At 47.5% G+C, this 22,705-nt stretch overlaps 1 protein-coding gene across 3 annotated transcripts; it reads right to left on the reverse strand.

Moving 5' to 3' along the window:
- Nucleotides 1-519: 519 nt before the first annotated feature.
- KIF2C (kinesin family member 2C) lies at nt 520-22,225 on the reverse strand. 3 transcript variants are annotated; one of them, XM_036256918.1, is made up of 21 exons: nt 22,086-22,222; nt 21,146-21,240; nt 16,880-16,975; nt 16,665-16,713; nt 14,540-14,662; nt 12,455-12,577; nt 11,804-11,904; nt 11,071-11,166; nt 10,299-10,353; nt 10,050-10,212; nt 8,068-8,158; nt 7,494-7,548; nt 7,325-7,416; nt 5,678-5,820; nt 4,750-4,954; nt 4,534-4,644; nt 3,661-3,728; nt 3,212-3,317; nt 3,003-3,116; nt 837-960; nt 520-711 (listed from the first exon to the last, which is right to left on the reverse strand). In XM_036256918.1, the coding sequence occupies exons 1-21, from the start codon at nt 22,147-22,149 to the stop codon at nt 629-631; spliced, it is 2,157 nt and encodes a 718-aa protein (XP_036112811.1). In that variant the 5' UTR covers nt 22,150-22,222; the 3' UTR covers nt 520-628. The 3 variants fall into 3 exon arrangements, 2 of the variants coding, with proteins under 2 accessions (XP_036112811.1, XP_036112812.1); XM_036256919.1 differs by lacking the exon at nt 12,455-12,577; XR_004958956.1 differs by lacking the exons at nt 520-711; nt 3,212-3,317 and having other exon boundaries at nt 853-960; nt 22,086-22,225.
- Nucleotides 22,226-22,705: the final 480 nt, after the last annotated feature.

A 22,705-nucleotide genomic window follows, 5' to 3' on the forward strand; every position in this document is an offset into this window, starting at 1 on the left:
GAGGACAGAATCAGCACTACCCAGAGGTGCAGCAGCACCTAGTCCAGAAGGCTCAGACACATCCCAGGCCCTTCACACACGCCACTCAACAGGCTCATTTTTTTCTCTCTTTCTTTATTGTTAGACACAATGTATAAACACAAAACAAAAAACAGCAGGGATCCTCTCTGACCTCAAAAAACAGCAAGGAAGGAAGGAATTCCAGAAACTTTTTAAAAGTACAAGTCACATTAGTGCCCAGACCAAGGGTGTGGCTAGCAGGCCACAGCCAGCAGAGCCAGGACAACCCCACGGAGTCCTGCACCAGCAGCCAGCCCACACAGGAAGAATGCCGACCAGGAGAAAACTCTATGCCAACAAGCCTTCTCCACTTGCAGAAAAGGACAGTTAAAAGTTCCCTCCTCCCACCCTTGCTCCCTTCAGGGCTACAACTGAGGAAAAGGAGTGCCCCATGCTACTCCGATCCCCTCCCCTGCTGCCCTAGCTCTGCTGCCTCAATACCTGGCATTAACCAAAGCCTGTCCCAGCTCCGAAACTGACTAGACCCACCAGGTGCCCAAAGTTCACCAGGGAGGAGTGGGTTGGTGAAAAGGCTGGGTGTGAAACCAAACTTCTTTATTTGAAGTCATCACTGGGGCCGTTTCCTGCTGCTTATTTGTTTGCTGGCCTGTTCTTCCAGCTGCATGGCCAGGCGCAAGGCCTTGATGACATCTGGAAGGAAGGGGAGGTGGTACACTAGGGGTTAGTGGGTGTCTCAGAGGTCCCATTCCCTCAGGGCAGAGCTGCCATCACCAGCAGAGGCCCCATCCTGCCACATCCCATCCAGTTACACCCACCTTGCAGCGCTGAGAAGTGCTTGGCTTGCTGGGTCAGAGCAGACTCAGTCTTGTTAACAAAGGTCTCCAAGTCATAGTCTGGCTGCTCGGTCATCTCAGAGAGCTCAAGCCAGCCTGGCCCTTGCTGCAATGACACAGGGAGAACCCTGTCAGTTCAATGACCAAAGCAAGTCACTCCCGAGGCCCCACCAACTGCAATGCCGTTGCCCATTCCTCTAGGCATGGCCCACACCCTGCCTCCTGAGCATCTCCCGCAGAAGTCCACAGACTGAGCTCATCCTCTTTCATACTCCAAACCTGTCCCTGATACAACTCCCTTCAAAGGCATCCACTGTCCTCATAATGAAGTCTAGGTCTCTGGTATGAACCATAAGGCCCTTTAGTATCAACTTCCTCCTGACCTATCCACAGCTTAATCTCCCTCCATCCATCTTTTGCTCTCACTTTTTGCTCTGACCAGAGTGAACTTCTCAGTCTTCCTAAAAGTACCATGTCCTTTTAAACGTTTGTACAGGGAGGACATGCCTAAGCAATTATCCTTCATATTCCCTCCTCGTTTCCAGGGGCCCTAAGCTCTTCCTTTCTGCTCTGCACTGAGGACCCCATTGTTACGATGCACTTTTGGGCTGCTCTTCCATAACGGGGATCATGGCAGTGCTAGTTCAAAATAAACACTTCCTAAACACTGACCACATGCTGGGCACTACTGAGCACTTTATTTTTTATTATTTTTTTTTAATCCTCACCTGAGGTTATTTTTCTATTTATCTTCAGATAGAATGGGAGGGAGAGAGAAGGACACATTGACTGGTTGCCTCCTGCACGACCCCAACCAGGGCTAGGGATTAACTGCAACTGAAATACGTGCTCTTAGCTGGAATGGAACCCACAACTCATTGGTCGGCAGGCAGACACTCTACCGCTGAGCCAAACGGGCCAGGGCACTGGGCACTTTAAAAGCACATCACTTGCCCCGGCCAGTTTCGCTCAGCGGTTGGAGCGTTGGCCTGCGGACCAGAAAGTCCCGGGTTCAGTTCCTGCTAGGGGCATGTACCAAAAATAAATAAATAAATAAATAAATAAATGCATGCACGCACGCACGCACGCATGCACATCACTTAACCCTCAGATAAAATCATCCTGTCTTAGTCATTTTAGGGATGAAGAAACTGAGGTCCAGTGAGGCTAAATGACTTTCACAAGAAAATCGGCTTACAAACAAAAGAATCAGGATTGAATAAGTCTTACTTTAGAGCCTACTATTCATACTTCATGTTTTTGATCGTTGGTCTCAGCACAGAACTGGCATATAGAAAGTACTCACTGAACATTCACTGAATAACAAGGTCCCTGCATATAAACCACCCTCCAAAACCCCCAATCCAGAGCACGGTGGAGCAAGACTAGCTCCAGCTAGGGATGGAAGAAATCTTGTGTGCGCCAGGCTAAAGAAGGGGGTGTGGTATTAGCTGCCTTAGAAGAATGGATGGGCCCTGGCCAGTTTTGCTCAGCGGTTAGAGCTTCAGCCTGCGGTCCAGAGAGACCCGAGTTCGGTTCCTGCTAAGCACACGTATCTCGATTGCAGTTTGTCCCCGGCCCTGGTAGGGTTGTGTGGGTGGCAGCCACTTGATGTGTCCCTTTCACGTCAATGTTTCTCTCTCTCTTCCTCCTACTCTATGTGAACAAAAAAGGGAAAAATGTCCTCGGGTGAGGTTAAAAAAAAAGAATGGATGGATAAATAAGTAAGAATTAAGGAGCCCTGGCTGGTTTGGCTTAGCGGTTAGAGTGTTGGCCCTTGGACTGAAGGGTCCTGAGTTCGATTCCTGGTCAAGGACACATACCTGGGTTTGATCCCTGGCCCATATCTGGATTGTGCAGGAGGCAACCAATCAATGTGTCTCTCTTACATAGATGTTTCTCTCTCTCTCTCCCTTCCTTCCACTCCATCTAAAAATCAATGGGAAAATATCCTCAGGTGAGGATTAACCAAAAAAATTAAAATAAAAATTAAGGAATGTTAGGGTAGCGGGCTGCCTCTTGCAATTTCAATCTGAAGATGTATAGGAGCAAAGCCCGGGTCATATTCAAAGAATGGTGCTGAGCACAGCTGCGGGCCTGTGCTAACGTGGATCTTCGGTCCCTCTCTGGACAGGGCCAGTTTCCCACCTGTACAATCTCCTTGAGCTCTTCAATGGCCCTCTCCTCCAGCTCCCTGATCTGAGTCATGGCTTCATTAAAGCTGGACATATGGGAAGACAGTTCCTCTTCTTCCTTGGAAAACTAAGGGGAACAAAAGGAGAGACACAACTGTATGGCCAGGTTCTCATCTCAGCAGGCTATGTTTCTGTCTTGCTAGGCCCCACCCTGCCCCTTACATTGCCTGTGATTAGGGACGCATGAGAGCTGACTTCTGTCTCTTCTGTTTCCATTTGAGTTGGCTGCTCCCCACTGGGCCCACTGTGGGGGCTCAGCTCCTTGACCCTGAGGAAACAGGAAAGTCTCAGATCCCACAGCAACCTCCTCGGCACTCACAAGAGTGCTGTACCAATAAGACTCCAGGCTTGAGACTTCAAGGGGATGGAGTAGCAGCTTGCCTTTGGCCTAGGAAACAACCTCATGCACACTGACTCCCTATCAAGGCCTGGAGGGCACTGGGAGAGACCTCCAGCATCATGTCCAAATTCCTGAGCCTCAGGTTCACTGACTCTCAAAGAATAGACAATAGGTACTGTGCCCCAGAGCCTCCTCCCTCTTTCATCACTGCCATTCCTTTCTCCATTCCCACACCCTGTTCCCCATCCCGCATGGTCGTAGGTACTAGTACCTGTCTGCGTATCTTAGTGTATTTAAAGTATATTCACAGGAGCTTATGCCTGGTGAGATCATGGCAATCTGAAAAAGAGGGAATGGTAGTTAAAGGTTGAGGATCATGGGGTAAGAGAGAGAGAGGTCAAGGATCATGGGGAGAGGCTGCCAGGAGGAGTTTCTCTGAGCCGCTGAACCCACATGGTATTGGGGGGAGGGCTCGTTAAGCACCCACTCTGTGCCAATCAACTTGCTCCATGGGCAATGTAATTAAGGCTCCTTAAAAATTGATTCCCTGCCTTTAAAGGCACATCTTACTACTCCCTGATTTTTTATCTCTTTACTACTGATCCATTCCTCACATCAAGGTCACACCTTAAGACTCCTGCTGGAACCCTCATTTCGTCCAGGCTCAGGGAGAAGGGTTTGGAACTTAATCAGAAACCCCCATCTTCCCCCGCAGACAGGGGAGGTAGAGCAGACCCTAGCTAGAAGGGCTTGTGGATAAAAATAACAAAGGGACAAAAGCCACTAAAGGCCATAGTCCTTTATTTTCTAAGCTGGGAGCCAAGGACTCTGAGGGAAGTCACAGAAGCCAGGATTTCTCTCTCCTGCTTCCCCAAAAGTCCTCCTTCTGAATTCTGGAGCCTCCTTTCCACCCGGTAAGGGAGGAATGACCTCCCCCAAATCCAAAGCTGCAGGGACATACAGTAAAAAGAGGACATCTTTTCCTCCCCTCTTGAGTAGTCAAAGAGGAGCCTAGAACTGAAAGGCAGGGATGAAGCAAAGTTAAGTTAGAGTCTGGAAACCCAGACAGCCAAAGGCCCCAGGCCTCTTGCCCAGGACAGGACTAGACGTCCTGCTGCGCCATCTCCAAAGTGCCCCTACTCACCATACAGGTCCTCGAGTTCTCCCCGATAAAGGAGTCCCGCAGCACCTGCGTCAGCTTGCTCTCGCGGAACGGGGTGTGAGCCTTGTTCTGTCCCAGGGCCCTGATGCACTCCTGTGGGGCAGCAAGTGCAACTGAGGTCTCTTCCTTTCACGCTGCCCACTTCCTCCGTCCACCAGCAGTCCCCCAGACCAACCACCTCTAGCTAGCCCCTGCCACCTTCAAAGCCAGGAGACTCTTGTTGATTTCTGCGCCTTCCATGCGGGTCTGTCGGTCAGCACTGGAAGTGTCCGCACCTCGCTCGTTCCCTGCCAGATCCACCAGGGAGAATTTCCCGTGCATTCTCCCTTTGGTTCGAAGAAGAATCTGGAAGCAGGCATGGGAGCGTGAAGAGTTGGAGTTGGCAAATGTCTGCCCAGAGGTCCTGTGGTAAAGGAGGGCAAAGAAAGGCTATGAGCCTCTGAAGTCACCAGCCACCATAGTCCATAGCAGTGACATCTCTGGTAAGAGAGGGACATAGGTTACGACTCTTAAGAATTCCTGTCTTTTTGTCCCAGATTTCTGTTCTGCCTTCCCTGGGCAGAAGCTCTCTCTCTAGCTCTAAGTAAGTATTCCTGGCAGCCAAAGTAATTGGATTCTGTGTTAGGGGTGTGGCCCGACATGGGGGCCTATGAAGACGTGGGAAAAGATGCGCTCCTCTGTTGCAGGGCACACAGGGAAGGAAGGGTTATCATAAACCACTTGTCAAAACTTGAGGGCAGCTTGCTCCCCAAGCCTCCATAAGCTGCCCAACACTCCAATGCACCACGCCGAGGGCCCTAGAAGAAGAGCACTTCCTACCTCCATACAGGGGCCATGGCCCCAGCCCTTCCAGCCTAGAACAGACTCAGAGCTTCTGTCTCCCATCACAGAGGGAGGGATTGGCAAAGAGAAACCCAGATAAGTCAGGAAGCCTTCCTTGGTTCGAGTTAAGACATTTTGAGTTGTTCCTGATGAGCCTCTTTGAGACTCCTTACCAGAGGCCTCCACAGTCCTCCACAAGCCTGGGAAAGTGGGCTCTGTGGAACCACGAGGAGCTCAGAGCTAGTCTCTGTCACCTGAACCAGGCATCAGAAAGTGGTCCCTTCCCTCTCGCCAGGATTCTGACCTGCAGGCACTGCCCATGTCGATCATCTTGATGACGTCGTCAGCACAGTTAACCAGGTGCTCCTGCAGCCCCAGCACCTGCACCTGCTGCTTCCCATCCTCCAGCACGCGCAGCTTGGCCTTCTTGTTCAGCAGGTCGAACAGCTGTGCCGGGAAGGGGAACAAGGCTAAGGCCACCAGGCACCAGGTACCCGGCCTAACTCCTCCCTCCCTCAGGGCCTGTCCCAGCTTAGACAAGGGCAGGCAGCAGGAGAGAGACAGACAGACAGAGGCTGAGCTGGGCAGACTAGCAGAGGGCTTGGGTTCTGAACTGAGCTGCCTCTGTTTGATGTGACCCTGATACTTCACCAGCTGTGTGAGCCTGAATAAGTACTTAACTACTCTAGGGTTATTTCTCATCTGCACAATAGTGATGATAATACTTCCTTGTAGGGTTGTTGTGATTAATAAATTAATTGAAACAAGTGTTTAGAATAGTGTTTAGCACATGTCACATTAATAATCAACATTAGCAGCTCTGGCCAGGTACCTCAGATGGTTGAAACATCATCTCAATAAACCACGATTGCAGGTTCGATCCCTGCCAGATCAAAAGGGACACATACAAGAATGACCCTGCTTTGGCCCTGGCTGGTTTTGCTCAGTGGTTAGAGTATTGGCCCAAGGACGAAAGAATCACCTTGCCCTGGCCAGTGTGCCTCAGTGGTTGGAGTATTATCCTATGCTCCGAAGAGTCTCAGGTTTGATTCCCGGCCAGGGCACATACTCAGGTTGCAGGTTGGATCCATAGTCGGGGGCACGTACAGGAGGCAACTGATAGTTTATCTCTCTCACATTGATATTTCTCTCTCTTTCTTTCCCTTTCTCCCTTCCTCTCTCTCTAGTTTTTTTTTTTTACATTTTTATTTATTGATTTTTAGGAAGAAAGATCGAGAGAGAAACATCAATTTGTTCCACTTATTGATGCGTTCATTGGTTACTTCTTGTATGTGCCCTGACAAGAGATTGAACCTGCAACCTTGGTATATCAGAATGACTCCCTTCCTGTCTAAAATTGGTGGGGACATTTAAAAAAGAAAAATAAAGAACAAAAGAAAAGAATCACCAATGAATGCATAAATAAGTGGAACAACAAACTGATGTTTCTTCTATCTAAAATCAATGAATAATTTTATAAATATTAAAAAAATAATAATCAGCATTAGCTATTATTATCTAGATCCTGCTCTGAGTAAAGCAACTCTGCAAAATCATAGAGGGGTAGGGGTGTGTGTGTGTGTGTGTGTGTGAGAGAGAGAGAGAGAGATTTATACACATACGGGGGGGGGGGTTGGGAGGGAGAAAGAATGAATATGAATGAGAATAAATATGTATGCTCAAAGGAAAAAGAGAATTATGAAGGAGGTGGGTCAAAGGAGCACAGGGCACATTCTCCTCCTGAGAAGGAGCCCTGAGGAGTATTCTTGGCATTCTTACTGAGCTTGAGTACCATCCCACCATCAAATGAAAGCCCCCACACATATCACGGCAGAGTGGCCCAAAAGCTTCACAGCCCACAGATTGTTTGGTTTCTACCATTTTTGGCAAACCTCAAGGTTTTACAGTTCAGGGGCCCCAAAAGCATAAACAGGGTCTCCTTGCCAGCTACCTTCCCATTATAGATCTCAAAGAATGTCACATAGACTTCCAGGCCCAGGTTTCGGTAGCGGGGCTGATTCTTCAGGAGGAAGACGTCCCGGGCTATGGGAGAGAGTGTGGATTAAGTAAGCGACCTGCTTTCTGTACCCAACCCCACTGTGGCAGAACACATTACTTACAGGCCATTGCATAGATTCCTTTGGATGCATTCTGGGCTTTTCCTCCACCCATAGTCTGCAAAGGGAAGGGGCAAAAGACCTTGGTAAAGGACCCTTGGCTAAGGCTAGAGCACTACTGGCTCCATCACCCCAGTGGGCCATACCAAAGTAGGAGGCTGGACCTCTTAAGGCCCTTCCCTGCACCTGGCACAGCAAGCATATCCGGTGATGGACATCTGCACTGAGGGGATTTTCTACAAGAAATTCATTGTCGCCCTGGCCGGTTTGGCTCAGCGGTTAGAGCGTTGGCCTGCGGTCCAGAGACCCAGGTTCAGTCTCCGCTAAGGGCATGTACCTCGGTTGCAGTTTGTCCCCGGCCCTGGTTGGGTCATGTGGGAGGCAGCCGATGTGTCCCTTTCACGTCAATGTCTCTCTCTCTCTCTTCCTCTCTCTCCCTCCTACTCTATCTGAACAAAAAGTGGAAAAAATGTCCTCGGGTGAGGATAAAAAAAAAAGAAATCCATTGTCTTCCTTTCCAGGGTCCCTGTTGCACCTCCATGGGCACACTCACACCCTGCCATGCCTGAGTACTCACATGTGTCTTGCCACTTCCTGTCTGGCCATATGCAAAACAGGTGGCTTTTCCGCCTTGGAAAATTGTGTGTACCAGTGGCCTTGCTGTGAACCTAGGAGAAAGGATAGGGAAGAGTGTACATCTCTGACCAGATTGTGCCCCCTGGAACATGGTCCTGCTGCCCTTCCACTGCAGAATTCCTGGGTCCTCGATTTCTCCTTCCAAGCACTAGTACTCCTCTCCTGCAAAGGGGTCCCATCTGAACCCAGCCCCACTTACAAATCTGAAATTCTCCTAGTTGACTGGAAGGGGGCTGGGCTGACTTGCCAAGAGCAAGCTGATGGCCTACACTCTAACGGAGCCACCAGCGCCTGCCCCCGACTCTGGAGCTATAAGATGAAAGCCTGAATTTAGCAATCAACTTCCAGCATAAGATACACTACAAAGATGAGAGGAAACCCTCTCAAGTAGGAGCCTAAAATATTTTAGTCTCTGTGGGCCATGCAGGTCTGTCATATTTTGAAAAACAAAACAAAACAAAACAAAAAACCCCACAAAACAATCCTTTAAAAACATAAAAACCATTCTTGGTTTTAGAGACATATAAAAAGGGATTGTGGCCCAATTTGTCCTAGAAGTTTGTCAACTTCTGGTTTGGAGCATGTTGTCCAATAGAACTTACTGTGATGATGGGAATGTTCTATATCTACATTGTCGAATAGTAGCCACTTCCACATGTGGCTACCAAGCACTTGAAATGTGACTTGTGCCCTGGCCGGTTTGGCTCAGCGGTCAGAGCATCAGCCTGCGGTCCTGAGAGACCCGGGTTCGGTTCCCACTAAGGGCGCGTACCTAGGTTGCAGTTTGTCCCTGGCCCTGGTCGGTTGTGCGGGTGGCAGCCACTCAATGTGTTCCTTTCACATCGATGTTTCTCTCTCTCCGTTCCTGTCTCTCCCTCCCACTCTACCTGAACAAAAAATAGAAAAATGTCCTCGGGTGAGGATAAAAAAAAAAGAAATGTGACTTGTGTGATGGAAGAATCGGATTTTTAATTTTATTTAACTTTTATTTATTTACTTGTTTTTATTTTTTTTAATCCTCACCTGAGGACATTTTTGCATTTATCTTGAGATAGAGAGGGAGGGAGAAAGAGAGAGAAACATCGATGTGAGAGACATACGTTGACTGGTTGCTACCCACACAACCCCAACCGGGGCCGGGGACAAACTGCAACTGCGGTACATGCCCTTAGGGGGAACCAAACCCGGGCCTCTCTGGTCCGCAGGTCGAACCTCTGAGCCAAACCAGCCAGGGCTATTTAATTTTTTTTTTTTTAATCCTCACCCGAGGACATTTTCCCATTTTTTGTTCAGGTAGAGTGGGAGGGAGAGAGAGGTACAGAGACAGAGAGAGAAACATTGATGTGAAAGGGACACATCGAGTGGCTGCCACCCACACAACCCAACCAGGGCCGGGGACAAACTGCAACCGAGGTACGCGCCCTTAGCGGGAACCGAACCCGGGTCTCTCAGGACCGCAGGCCGACACTCTAACCGCTGAGCCAAACCGGCCAGGGCTATTTAACTTTTATTAAACAGCCACATGAGGCTAGTGGGTGCTTTATTAGACAGAGCAGTCCTAGAGTTTGCTGAGTCTGCAAAGCCCAGTGGGTAACGGGTGGCTGCACAAGACGCTGGAAGAACCGCTGAAGCCTGCCCAGCCCAGCCTCAGAGAAGCAATGGGTAATACCTCACTTCTGGTCCACTCAAGGATGCACTGCTAATGCTGCCAAATGGCATATGGCAGCCCAGGAGCCAGAGCCAGAGCCAATTCCAGCTCTATGTGATAGCTGATCCAAAGGAAACACGAGATGAGGCCAGGAAGGGATTTAGAGTTCAGCATGTCTGTGAGCAGTGTTACCACAATGCCTTGCATAGAAAAGACCAAACCGGGGGGGGGGGGGGGGGGGGGGAGGATGGGACACGGACGGACAAGGGACTAACCTATAGATGACTTCATTTGAAGCTGTTTCATCAAATGCAAAGTCAAAGCAGAATGCCTGATTCTCCAGATACTTTGTTAAGTCCACTTTTAACTTGGGCTCATGTACGAAGAGGAGACACTTGCTAGGAACGGAAATCACATCAATTTCTTTCTTGGCCAATTCTGCAGAACGAGAGTATTTTCAGGGGATGCTCCCTGGACACAAGAACCCCCAGTCACTCCAAAGCCCCTGACTGAATGGAGTTTACCTTGTTTATTCAGCGGACGTTTCCTAACACAAACGCATATCCTGTGCTCTTCGATCTTCAAAATGATGAGAGGAGACAACCAGCCAACAAAAGGTTAGGTCAACATTAAAGAAGGCTTCTCCAGAACCCCTTCCCTCTAATCCCATGTCTGGCCCAGTCAGGGGCCAAGATCTAACACTAGGACCCTGCCTTCCCATTAGTTAGTCAAGAGCACAGAGAGCGCTGGCCAGTATGGCTCAGTGGTTAAAGTGATTCTTTGGTGCCTGGGTTCAATTCCTGGTCAAGGGCACGTTACCCGGGTCACAGGCTCAATCCTTGGCCCCGTTGGGGCATGTGAAGGAGGCAACCAACTGATGTGAGAAAGACACATCAAGGTTTCTCTCTCTCTCTCTCTCCACCCCCTTCTCTAAAATTCAATGGAAAAATATCTTCAGGTGAGGATTAACAACACCAACAAAGAGCACAGAGGGTAGCTCTGAATTTTCTTCCCAATTTTCTCACTCTGCTGCCTACAGGTTTCAGCTCCCTTTCATGATTATTAGTAAGAATTTTGCTAACCTATGGAAGTGGGGAGAGTGGGGCTAGAGGGGAGTTTATAAAAATCAGACCCTCCCATCCATGTCTCACTAACTCCAGCCCACCAAAGGATATTAAAAATACCCTCAAAGGTGAGTGAAGATTTCTCAATACTCTCCTTTAAAGAGAAGTTTTCTGTCTCTTAATTGTACACCTACTCAGGAAGGAAAGGAAGAAGCCCTTTGGGTTTACCTACAGGATCAGTCATAGTAAGTGGATGACAATCCAAAGTAGCCCGAAATTCTTTAATCATCCGGGCAAACTCCCAGTTTGGAAAGCTGTTATCATATTCCTGTTTGGGACAAGAACAAAAAGAAACTGACTGCTAAGAGGTAAGTGCTCTTAGACTTCAATACTGAGCAAAAGTAACATTTCTTCATGTGCAACCGGCCCATCAGTTGACAAAACACCCATAAGATCTCACTTTCTTCCACCCTGGCTCTAGGCTGAGAGCCCAGGAACAAAGAACTGGCAGGGGGGCCTAGGCATGCATCCATCCACACTAGGAGCTGGGGTGAGGGCCACTGTCCCACATCTTAGATCAGAAGGCTGGGATTCCCCAGAGCAATGAACCCAACTAAGGGGAAGTGCTCCAATCTAAAACTGCATTGCAGCACCTCCACCCCATACACACAGCGAGGAGGTTGGGGGAGAACAGGCAACTGTGCCCAGCAGCCCGTGAACCACTGTCCTGTGATGGGCGTGTCCACTGGACAGTCAGCATGAAATTGCCCTCATCTGAAGGCCCTCAAAAAAAATATCTCACTTATTTGTTCTCTGAATCCTGATAAAATACCAGTTAAACTTCCTGGATATCAGAACTGGAGCCTCAGTAATGCTAGGGTCCAAACCATATCTGTTTTGCCATTAACACAGCAGTTAAGGATACCTGTCCAAAAACCCTTGCCCTAGTTTCCCAAGAAAGGTACCTGAGCTCGCTTTATTCTCATTTCAGAGATCTGGGCCCTCTTCTCTTCTCGTTTGTTCTTCATTTTTTCCATTTCCTTCACAATACATGATTTCCTCCGAACTAGGGGGAGAAAGTTCATTCTTTCACTTGTTTAGGCCAGCCGGCCTGCTCTTCTCCAGCTGTTGTAGTGATTCCTGGGCCTTTCCCAGGACTAAGCCTTTTCTAGACCCCTGCAGTTACATCACCATATGCAAGGGGAGGAAGCGGTAGATGTCACTCTTGGGATGGCCAAACCCACAAAGTAGATTTGCTAACGTGAGTACTCCAGGTCTGACCCAAGCTCTCCCCGTACTTCTGTGGCATTTTCTAATCAACCAGAAGAGGTGGGACCAATCTCTTCTTGGTCTTATGGTTATTCTGGGCTGTTCTTCATGTATCAGCCAGGACACTATAGTTGCGACAACACTTCAATTACATCAGAAGGTTCCTGCCAGCTTAAGGGGATATGGGGTCATCTCTTGGAAAAAATTAATTACATGGCCACAGGGAAACGTGCCCCCAAGTGACAAATGCAGTTTGAACTCAGGTGCCAAGCCAGGCCAGGTTTGGGACAGGATGTACTATTTGTCCTGCACTAGGAACAAGGCAGCAGACAGCTCAGCATGTCTACCTGAGTTCACAGGGTTTGCAGAAGAGCTGCCTCGCATGGAATGGACTTGCTCTTCCACCTCCTCGCTGACCATCGTGAAAGGTATTTCAGCTACTGCAGGGCAGGAGTTCCTAGGGGGGCCAGCTGTGGGGGAACAAGAGTCATTGGAGAAGCAGGCAGGCTACCACAGCTGTACTCAGCTGAGCCCGAGAGGGTCATGGCCCAGGAGGAGCGCTACTGACCTAAGCTCAGCAAGGGCTCAGGCTCCTACAGTATGAGCAGAGCTTGGGCTTTTCTCTTCACCACAGCCCACACCCTGAACCAGACCAGTATGTCTTCAGGGGCTGGCTCCTGGGGTCAACAAATCATAAAAGGCTGTGTGAGTACCTCAGTATGGGCTTCACCATGAAGGGAAAAGCCTTTCAAGGCAAGAATTCCTTAGGCTTGACCCAAGCATGGGTTCTTAGGCTAGGCCTTTCTAATCACTGGGAAAAAAGCCAAGCCTTTCTGACTTCTCAAAAGCCTTGGAACTCAGGTGGTTAAGAGGAGCAAAGAGTGAAAAGCCAGCAATAGTGGAAACCTGAGCAACAAGTAACAATATTAAATCCCGAAGGGCACAACCCGTGATGACTCATTACTTCCCACACTTGATCGAGATCCTTTTGTTTACCTTCATTTTCTAAGAGCTAAATTAGATATATGCAAAATGTAATGACTGTGTATCTTACAAAGTCTGCATCTACTTTATATATCTAATAAAAGTTGACAATTAAAGGTAGTTTTAAAATGCCAAATATATAAAGTTCAAAAAGAGAAAAAGCTAATTCATGCCATTACAAGTCAGGATTAGCCCTGGACAGTGTGGCTCAGTTGGTTGGGCATTGTCCTATGCACCGAAAGGTTGCCAATTTGATTCCTGGTCAGGGTACATGCCCAGGTTATGGGTTTGATCCCTGGTAGGGGGTATGCAGGAGGCAGCCTATCAATGTTTCTCTCTTACCTCTATGTCTCTCTCTCTCTCTAAAAATCAATGAAAAATCTTAAAATAAAAAGAAGTCAGGCCTGGCCAGTGTGGCTCAGTGGCTGAGCAGCGACCCATGCACCAAGAGGTCGCCAGTTTGATTCCTGGTCAGGGCACATGCTCAGGTCATGGGCCCGATCCCCAGTAGGGAGCATGCAGGAGGCAGCCAAGTCAGTTTTCTCTCTCACTGATGTTTCTGTCTCTCTCTCCCTCTCTCTCTAAAATCAATAAAGAAAATGTTTAAAAAAAAAAGTCAGGCCCTGGCCAGTTTGGCTCAGCGGTTAGAGCGTCCGCCTGCGGTCCGGAGAGACCCGGGTTCGGTTCCCGCTAAGGGCATGTACCTCGGTTGCAGTTTGTCCCCGGCCCTGGTTGGTCGTGCGGGTGGCAGCCACTCGATGTGTTCCTTTCACATCGATGTTTCCCTCTTTCTCTCTTCCTCTCTCTCCCTCCCACTCTGTCTGTACAAAAGGTGGAAAAATGTCCTCGGGTGAGGATTAAAAAAAAAAAAAGAAAAAAAAAAAAGTCAGAATTAGCCCGGCCGGTGTTGCTCAGTGGTTGAGTGTTGACCCACGCACCAAGAGGTTGCAGGTTCAATTCCTGGTCAGGGCACACACCCAGGTTATGGGCTAAATCCCCAGTGGGGCGCATGCGGGAGGCGGCCAGTTGATGTTCTCTCATTGATGTTTCTGTCTCTCTCTCTCCCTCTCCCTTCCTCTTTCTCTAAAATCAATAAAAATGAAAAAAAGAAGTCAGGATTATAGGTTCCGTTGGGGGCTTAGGAACTGGATGACTATGGGGGACTTTTGGGTGCTGGTAATACTCTGTTTGATCTGGTGTTAAGTTACATGCATGTGTTTGAGAACTATATACTCATATTATGTTCACTTTTCTATATATACTGTATATTATGTTTCAATAAAGTAAAAAAAAAAAAAGATATTTTCCAGATAAGGGAGCTGTGGGACAGGGGCAGAACCGTACTAAGCCAGGGGAGTGCAGGAATCAGGATATTCCAGGACAGGTTCAGGCACTGTGTAAAGAGCTGCTGCAGAACCTCCAATAGGGAGAACAGATTCATTACTCACTAGGCACTAAAAACTGCTTGCGGGAATTAGCAGGCGCGGGCAGCTCCACCTCCATGCCATCCTCCTGAGTGGTGATGCGAACCTCTGAGAGAGTGGACATGCGAGAGGAGCGGCTTCGGAGACCTGAAGAACCAGGGGGCAAACAGTAGCATGATCAAGAGGGCTGATGGGGGCAACCCTCCAAGATTCCAAATAGTATGAGATGGGTCCTGACCACCAGAAAAGGAAAAATTAGACAGGCTAAGTACTAGTGACCGCAAAACTAATTTGTTCATAATCTGCAAACCTGAGAGCTCCTGAGGACAAGGATATCTTCTATAAGAGCATCTTGAGTAAATGGGGGGACCTACAGCCTATATGAAATAATTTCTGGAGAGACCTAATCCCACACCTACCATTCTACAACAATCTTCCCATATCTCAAAACAACATTATAAGGTAAATATCAGTATTCCCATCTGATGGAAGGAAACATTAAAGTTAAAAGAAATTAAGCAACTTGCCCAATGTCACTCAATTACAAGTGTCAGAGCCAGGACGTGAACCAAGGACTGTCAGATTCCAGAGTCTGGGCTTTTATCACAGCTTTAGGAAGCATTACAGAGCCAAGCCTGGGCCACATCATCAGAAACCCAGGGAATCAGCTACCCTATTCTGGAAGAATGCTTAACTGAGAGAAAAATGAGTTATATTTGAATTATTGTCCATTTCTACCTATCTGTGTAGCTTCCCTCCATAAGAAAGAAACAATTCACCTATAAAATGAAAGAAGTCATAAATTTGGAAACAGAACACGTGGTTTCATATGGGCAAAGATCAACTTGTACTGAATTTGAGTCTACTAATTTAGGCTGATCTGATGGCTCTATATAATCCATGTCTTTCATAAAGAGCATGAATTATTACAATTTTCCTATTTCCCAAAAGATTTGTAATCTTGTGTTTCATTTATACTATTCAATAACATGCACCTTTATTAAGATTTTTTTCCATTACAAGGCGCTGTGGCAATACCCCTTGGGGTTGTGCATGTGAAGTGAGACCACAGCCACTCCATCTCTCCTGCGTGCCAGCAAGAGAGGGCCAGCACCACAACCCTCCTGCCCAGCCCAAGCTCACAACTGCACCACCTTCTACCCTGGGCCCCCAAGAACTTGAAGCTCCAGCCAAGTAGTTGTCTTGGCCCCTGAGGGAGCTAGACCACGTAGGGCAATGATATTCTCCGCACTGGGATAGGCCATGCAGGTACAGCTGGCTCTGAACAATAAGCTGGATTTCTTGGGCAGTTTGTGCCAATAGCCACCCACTATGGTCACAGACTACTATAGTCAAAGTAGGCTTATGCTGACTTCTGCAGAGAAATCCCAGCCATCCTACCCCACCCCCAGATCTCCATAGCACCATCGACTCTACTTCTAAACAGTCCAGACCTAGCTTTTCTCACAGCCTGCTCACCACCTCACTCCAAGGCATATTGTTCCCCCGAGAAAAGAAAAGAAACGTGCCAATGGCTGATTACTGTTCTGGATTCTACAACAAAGACTTCTAGACCAGTCAGCAAATTTCCCAGATGCACCAGGTCCCTGAGATGTTTGCCCAAGAGCTGTAGGCTAGATGGCTGGATGATTTTTTTTTTAACTGCTTTGAAGAATGACTGACATATAAAAGCTATAGATATTTAATGGTTACAACTTAATGAGTTTGGAGATAAGTATACACTCATAAAACCATCACCACAATCAATGCCAAAAACTTACCCATCACCTCCAAAAGTTTCTTCCCACTCCCTTTATGTTTTTTTTTCTTTTGAGATAAGAGCACTAATATAAGATTTACCCTTACATTAAAATTTTAGTAGACAATGCAATATTGTTCATTATAGGCCCTATGTTGTGCATTAGATCTTCAGAAATTATTTATCTTGCATAATTGAAACTTTGTACCCTTTGACCAATACCTCCCCTTAGGTTGGCTTCTTCCTCACTGAGGAAGATAGGGCAAAACTCAGCTCACAAAGAAGCCACCTGCTAAACTGGAACAATAAGACTACTTCACAGTGTCCTGAGCCCTAGGAACATCATTCTGGGCACAACCCATGACAATAAGCCAATAAAAATGCATTTACCTTCCTTCGGAGCAGGAATTTTGGAGTTAATTGATCTGCGTTTTTGTTTCTGAAAAACAAAACACACCACCACCATTTATGGCTCTTATTAATTCTGAAGAGCCCATAATGCTGTGATGAAGTCCAAGGCAGTCTCAGAAAACAACCCAGCAAAGAACCAACAAGCCAACGAAATCCTCTGGGGCAATGGCTACAGCCAGATGACAGGCACCTACCATTACATTCACCTGCAAGGGCAGATTATCCTTCGGGTGTAAGGGAAGAGGCTGTAAAAGTTCTGGGTTTATTGCGGCCACATCATCAAAATCAATCTGCAAGGAGCAAATTAAGTTTCAGTGAAATAACATAGCTTGTTTAATCCAATTGCATCTCTGCAGTCAAGGTTACTTCTAGATTCAGACTTTACCAACTTTAAGTTCCAACAAGTATTAACAGCTATAAACAAATATTTATTCCTTAGTTGTAGTTTACCATCTAGATGGATATTGGTTTCTGATTTCCAAGCTAATGGTAGATGTCAGTGACGAGAACGAGGTGAAGAGGAAGACAGGCAGGCAAACAGTCAGGTAGTCCACAGTAGATCTAGGGCACCTGGCACCCCTACTGTTATGCTGGGCAGTGGGATCCTGCTGGGCAAGAACACTAATATAAGATCTACTTCTTGCTGGCTGACACGAAGGAGGAAACAAGTTCTAACTGTCCCAGTGATAGTCAAAATGAAGGCCCTTTCAGGATCTTATGGGCAGGGACAAGTTCCAGAGAGCTGCTACCTAACCCTAAGTTTACCTACATTTTCTAATAGGCCCAGAAACTCCTTCCCAAGTCACAGTGTCCTGCTCATGCCTGCAATGAGGTCACAATTCTAGGTTTACATCACCAGAGTCCAGAAACTCTCTAGGAACAACTCAAACACACCAGGGTGAGAGCTTTACCCCTGCTTATTAACTGGCTTATTCAAAAATTTATTATGCATAAGTAAGGCAGTAGAAAGAAAGCATTCGAAGATGAATTAAGACGTATATCGCCCTTGCCTTCAGTGAGCTCACTTTCTAATGGGGGGAGAGAAGTCATATGTACAAAGGGCTAGAAACCAAAACAGCATGAGATAAACAAGAAAAACAGAATGACCAAATGCAAAAGCTGGCAAGTGCTTCAGTGACCATACTTCTATCCACTTTTTTTAGACAGCTACAGACCCTTACTACACACCCCTCCCCCATTTCCAATCCCTAAACTACAGAGAGCATAGACAACACAGGAGACCAGAGCCATAATCCTACTTCTGACATGAACCGATTTTCACATTGATGATTAAGGGTGAACATCCAGAGGAAGCAATGAGTGTGAAGGCAGCAAGGCACTAGGCATGGGCAGAGTGAGGAGCTGCCCCATTTGCCCCTGGCACAGAATACTTTGTGTGATACAAAGAAAAAGGTTGATTTCAGATCTTGAAAAGCTTTAAATGCCTCACAAGAAGTTTGGACCTTATTGCACAGGCAATATTAGAGCTGGAGTGAGACCCAACATGAGCTTTATTTCTTTAAAAAAATTTTTTTTTCATTATTGATTTGAGAGGGAGAAGAAGAGAGAGATAAAAACATTGATGAGAGCCCTGGCCGGTTTGGCTCAGTGGTTAGAGTGTTGGCCTGTGGACCAGAGAGTCCAGGTTCAGTTCCTGCTAAGGGCACGTACCTCAGTTGCGGTTTATCCCCAGCCCCGGTTGGGGTCGTGTGGGTGGCAACCACTTGATATGTCTCTTACATTGATGTTTATCTTTCTCTCTTCCTCCCTCTCTCCCTCTTGCTTTATCTGAAAATAAATGAAAAAAAAAAAAAAAAAAAAAAAATGTCCTCAGGTAAGGATTAAAAAAAAAAAAAAGGAACATGGATGAGAGAGAACATTGACTGGCCGCCTCCTGCATGCCCCCCACTGGGGATTGGGCCCACAATCTGGGCATGTGTCCTGACCCGGAATCGAACCAGCGACCTCTTGGTGCATGGGTCAATGCTCAACCACTGAGCCACACTGGCCAGGCAACAGCTTTATTTCTAAACAACCCCCGCCCGAGAAAAGTCATAATTTTAGGAACTTCTTTATTCAAGGGCAGATAATGTAAATTATTCGGTTCTTTTATTTCTCAAATATACCATCTAAATATCTGCATACCTACCACAAGACACCTTGCTAAGTAAGCCCTTTACATGTGTTATCTAATTAAGCTCCATGAAATAGGGTCCAGGTCTGTCTTACCCACCCCGTTCTGTATCTCCAGCACCTAACATACTGTCTACCCCTCCCCTCTTTTTTGGTATTGTATTTTCTCGTCTGGCATTTTGGAACTGGCACAAAAGGATTAGTTGAATAAATCCTCACAACAACCCTATAAGGTAGATACATCATCCTCATTTTATAGATGAGGAAACTGAATTTCTAAGAGGGGCAGAAACATGCCTGAGAACATATAAAGTTGTGTCAAGAGACAGACTAGAATCCAGGTTTTCATACTCCTAGCCTGGTGACCTCTTCACTGCACTGCAATGCGTCTAAAATATAAAGGTCTTAGACATAGCTCTCCTCTCCACAAAATCCTTCCAAGGCACCACACTGGTTACAGAATAAAATCTCAAATATCTTATTGTCAAAGATGAAGACCCAGCAACCTGAGCCTTCTACTGCCTAGAGCAAGCTTCTTCACTAGTCCCCATGAGGGCCATCTGCTAAACTTGCCTGCCCACTCCCACAAGTCTAGCTCATCCTCAATGAGTTCCACCTCCGAGCTGCTCTAGCACTATTCACCTGTGCCATTTATCACAAGTAGTGTTTCAGAAACATACTTTTGTCTTCTCAACTAGGTTATCCATTTTGCTCCCCAAACAATTATACGCATTAAGAAGCTAGCTTGGGCCCTGGCCAGTTTGGCTCAGCGGTTAGAGCGTCGGCCTGCGGTCCGGAGAGACCCGGGTTCGGTTCCCGCTAAGAGCACGTACTTCGGTTGCAGTTTGTGCGGGTGGCAGCCACTCGATGTGTCCCTTCACGTCAATGTTTCTCTCTCTCTCTCTCCCTTCCTCTCTCTCCCTCCCACTCTATCTGTACAAAAAATGGAAAAATATCCTCGGGTGAGGAAAAAAAAAAAGAAGCTAGCTTGGGCCCTGGCCGGTTTGGCTCAGCGGTTAGAGCGTTGGCCTGCGGTCCAGAGAGACCCGGATTCGGTCCTTCCTAAAGGCATGTACCTCGGTTGCAGTTTGTCCCCGGCCCTGGTTGATCGTGCAGGTGGCAGCCACTCGATGTGTCCCTTTCACATTGATGATTCTCTCTCTCTCTCTCTCTCTCTCTTCCTCTCTCTCCCTCCCACTCTATCTGAACAAAAAATGAAAAAATGTCCTCGGGTGAGGATAAAAAAAAAGTAAAATAAAAAAACAGAAGCTGGCTTGGGTGAGCGAGGTTTTAGGATTCTGCATAGTTTGCTTTCTACAAACACCAGAAACTGTTGACTGTTTCAAGTTAGAACAGGCTTTCCTAAACAAAATCCCAATGCATCCAAAGAGGTTTTTGAGATCAGAGAGGACAACACAGCATCAAAAACAAGGCTCTCAGCCAAGGTTGTGGGTTCAATCCTCAGTCAAGGCACATAAAAGAAACAACGAGTGTTGTTTTTTCTCTCTCTCAAATCAATAAATAAAGATGTTTAAAAGAGGCTCTCATACCCGGCCAGTGTGGCTCAGGATTGAGCATCGACCCATGGACCCTGGTTCAATTCCTGATCAGGACACATGCCCAAGTTTTGGGCTCGATCCCCAGGGGGGGGCGTGCAGGAGGCAGCCAATCAATATTTGTCTCTGACATCAATGTTTCGATCTCTCTCTCCCTTCCTCTCTCTCTCTCTCTCTCTGAAAAATCAATAAAAACATATGTAGTCTAGCCGGTATGGCTCAGTGGTTGAGTGTCGATCCATGCATCAAGAAGTCGCCAGTTCGCCCTGGCCAGTTTGGCTCAGCGGTGAGTGTCAGCCTGCAGTCCAGAGAGACCCCAGTTCGGTTCCCACTAAGGGCATGTACCTCGGTTGCAGTTTGTCCCCGGCCCTGGTTGTGTGGGTGGCAGCCACTCGATGTGTCCCTTTCACGTCAATGATTCTCTCTCTCTCTCCCTCTCCCTCCTTCCCACTCTATCCGAACAAAAAAAAAAAAATAGAAAAGTGTTCTCGGGTGAGGATTTAAAAAAAAAAAAAAGATGAAGTTGCCAGTTCGGTTCCTGTCAGGACATATGCCCAGTATGTGGGCCCGATCTCCAGTGGGGGGCATGCAGGAGGTGGCCAATGTTCTCTCTCATGGATGTTTCTATCTCTCTCCCTCTCCCTTCCTCTCTCTCTAAAATCAATAAAGGAAAAATAAATAAATAAATAAATAAATAAAAACATATGTAAAAAAAAAAAAAAAGGCTCTCACAAGTTCCATTTTCACACAGACCTTTTATGTAGAACCTACCTCTTTGCCCTTTGTGGCACCTCCTTCTATCCATTCCACTGAAACACAGGCTTTCTCCAAGTCCACAGTCCTTACATTGGCACTGTGAATTAAGCCTATAATATGAAAAAGCCAGAGTTATCCATCATTTTCACTTTTAAGATCCCACGGAGATTCAATGTGGAGTTGACCTGAAGAAAAGGATAGCTGCCATTCTCTTTTTAACAGTAGGAGACAAATAAAGCTCCTAGCATTTCGCCCTTAGAACATCCCATAGTGAGGTAGGCAGAAAACAAGTCTTAAAACCGAGTTGCGGGGATAAGGATTCAGTTTCACTCAAAAGGGAGCCTACAAAGTAGAGTGAAGGTATTTTGGGGCAGGGGAGTCACTCTAGTCCTTGGGTGAACTGTTCCTCAACACAGCACTGAGGCTCTAGCGGCCTCGGGTTTCTCTACTTCACTCCTGACGGTTCTTCTAATGACACGGGTATTAGACCTGCCAGAGCTGCGGTAGCTGCTTAACCAGAGAGAAAGAATTGCAAGCTCTTGAAGTGCAGAAATCTGGTCTGTCTTGTTACACTGAATCCCAGTACCTGACATATGGCAGGTGCGCAATGTTTATAGAGAGTAGAGAGGCAAGGAAGCCGAGGTCCCTGCAAGACCACGGCAGTTTCAGGGGAGAATTTTGGAAGGAAAATTACTTTGGCAATCCTAACTTCCCTGGAAGGACCACAGTCCCGGTGGAGCCCCGCCTACTCCCAGGGGACAGGGAGGGCACCAACCGCCAGTGCAGGGGCCCCTGACCCTGGCTAGTGAAGACCGATTGCCAGTGCACAGACCCGGATCTGTGGGGTGAGGGGAATCCCTAACAGTGTCTCAGGGCCCTGCCGTTTAGGGAAGGGGAGTAATTTCAGCAGTCTCACAGCACACGGGTCCCCTGGTCTCGGGGCCCCGCCTCTTACCATTACTGCGTTGGATCTTGATGTCGAGACCGGGAAACAGGCGGGCCTGAAGCGACGAGTCCATTGGGCAGTCGGCAGGTGCACCGGGGGGGGAAAAAACCACCAAACTGTAAGAATCCACAACTCTGCTAACCCTACAAAGTCTTAACGCCGCGTAAACCGCCGCAGTTTAAATCCCGCGCGCCAGCGTCGCTCAACGTCATCACGCTGTCGCCAGCCTCGCTTCCGCCAATCAGCAGCGCCCCGCGGAGCCTTTCGGGATTCGTAGTCTCGGTCGGTTTTCCGGCACCTAGGACCGCCCACCTCCGAGAGCAGAGCCTGCTGGGAACTTCCGGAGCCTTCGGGCTGCGTGTTTGTTGCTATTGGCGTTATGCCAGAGGACTCCAGTATTGCTGGGTTCCACAAAACTGGAAACATCAGTACGGTGTTTGAGTGAGGGCTCTGGGGACCTACAAAGGTGGGTTCCAGTCCCGACACCTTTAGTTCTAGCTCAGTGACCGCGGACACAGAAACTTCACTCTCAGTTTCCTTCTTTGCACATGGGAAGCATGTGTCCTCCTTCGCTGAGTTATTGCTAAATATAAAGGAGCGACTAAGGTTAAAGTGCATGGAAGGCCCTG

Source organism: Molossus molossus, unplaced genomic scaffold (assembly GCF_014108415.1).
Source record: "Molossus molossus isolate mMolMol1 unplaced genomic scaffold, mMolMol1.p scaffold_m16_p_12, whole genome shotgun sequence".
Classification (NCBI taxonomy): domain Eukaryota; kingdom Metazoa; phylum Chordata; class Mammalia; order Chiroptera; family Molossidae; genus Molossus; species Molossus molossus.

What these genes read in the sequence shown, in the direction of transcription:
- KIF2C (XM_036256918.1), bottom strand. Translation starts at nt 22,149, where the DNA reads ATGGACTCGTCGCTTCAGGCCCGCCTGTTTCCCGGTCTCGACATCAAG. An exon ending in TCAAATGAAGTCATCTATAG is followed by an intron (nt 8,159 to 10,049) that starts GTTAGTCCCTTG and finishes CCTTTCTCCTAG; the next exon opens with GTTCACAGCAAGGCCACTGG. An exon ending in ACACTAAGATACGCAGACAG is followed by an intron (nt 3,318 to 3,660) that starts GTACTAGTACCT and finishes CTGTTTCCTCAG; the next exon opens with GGTCAAGGAGCTGAGCCCCC.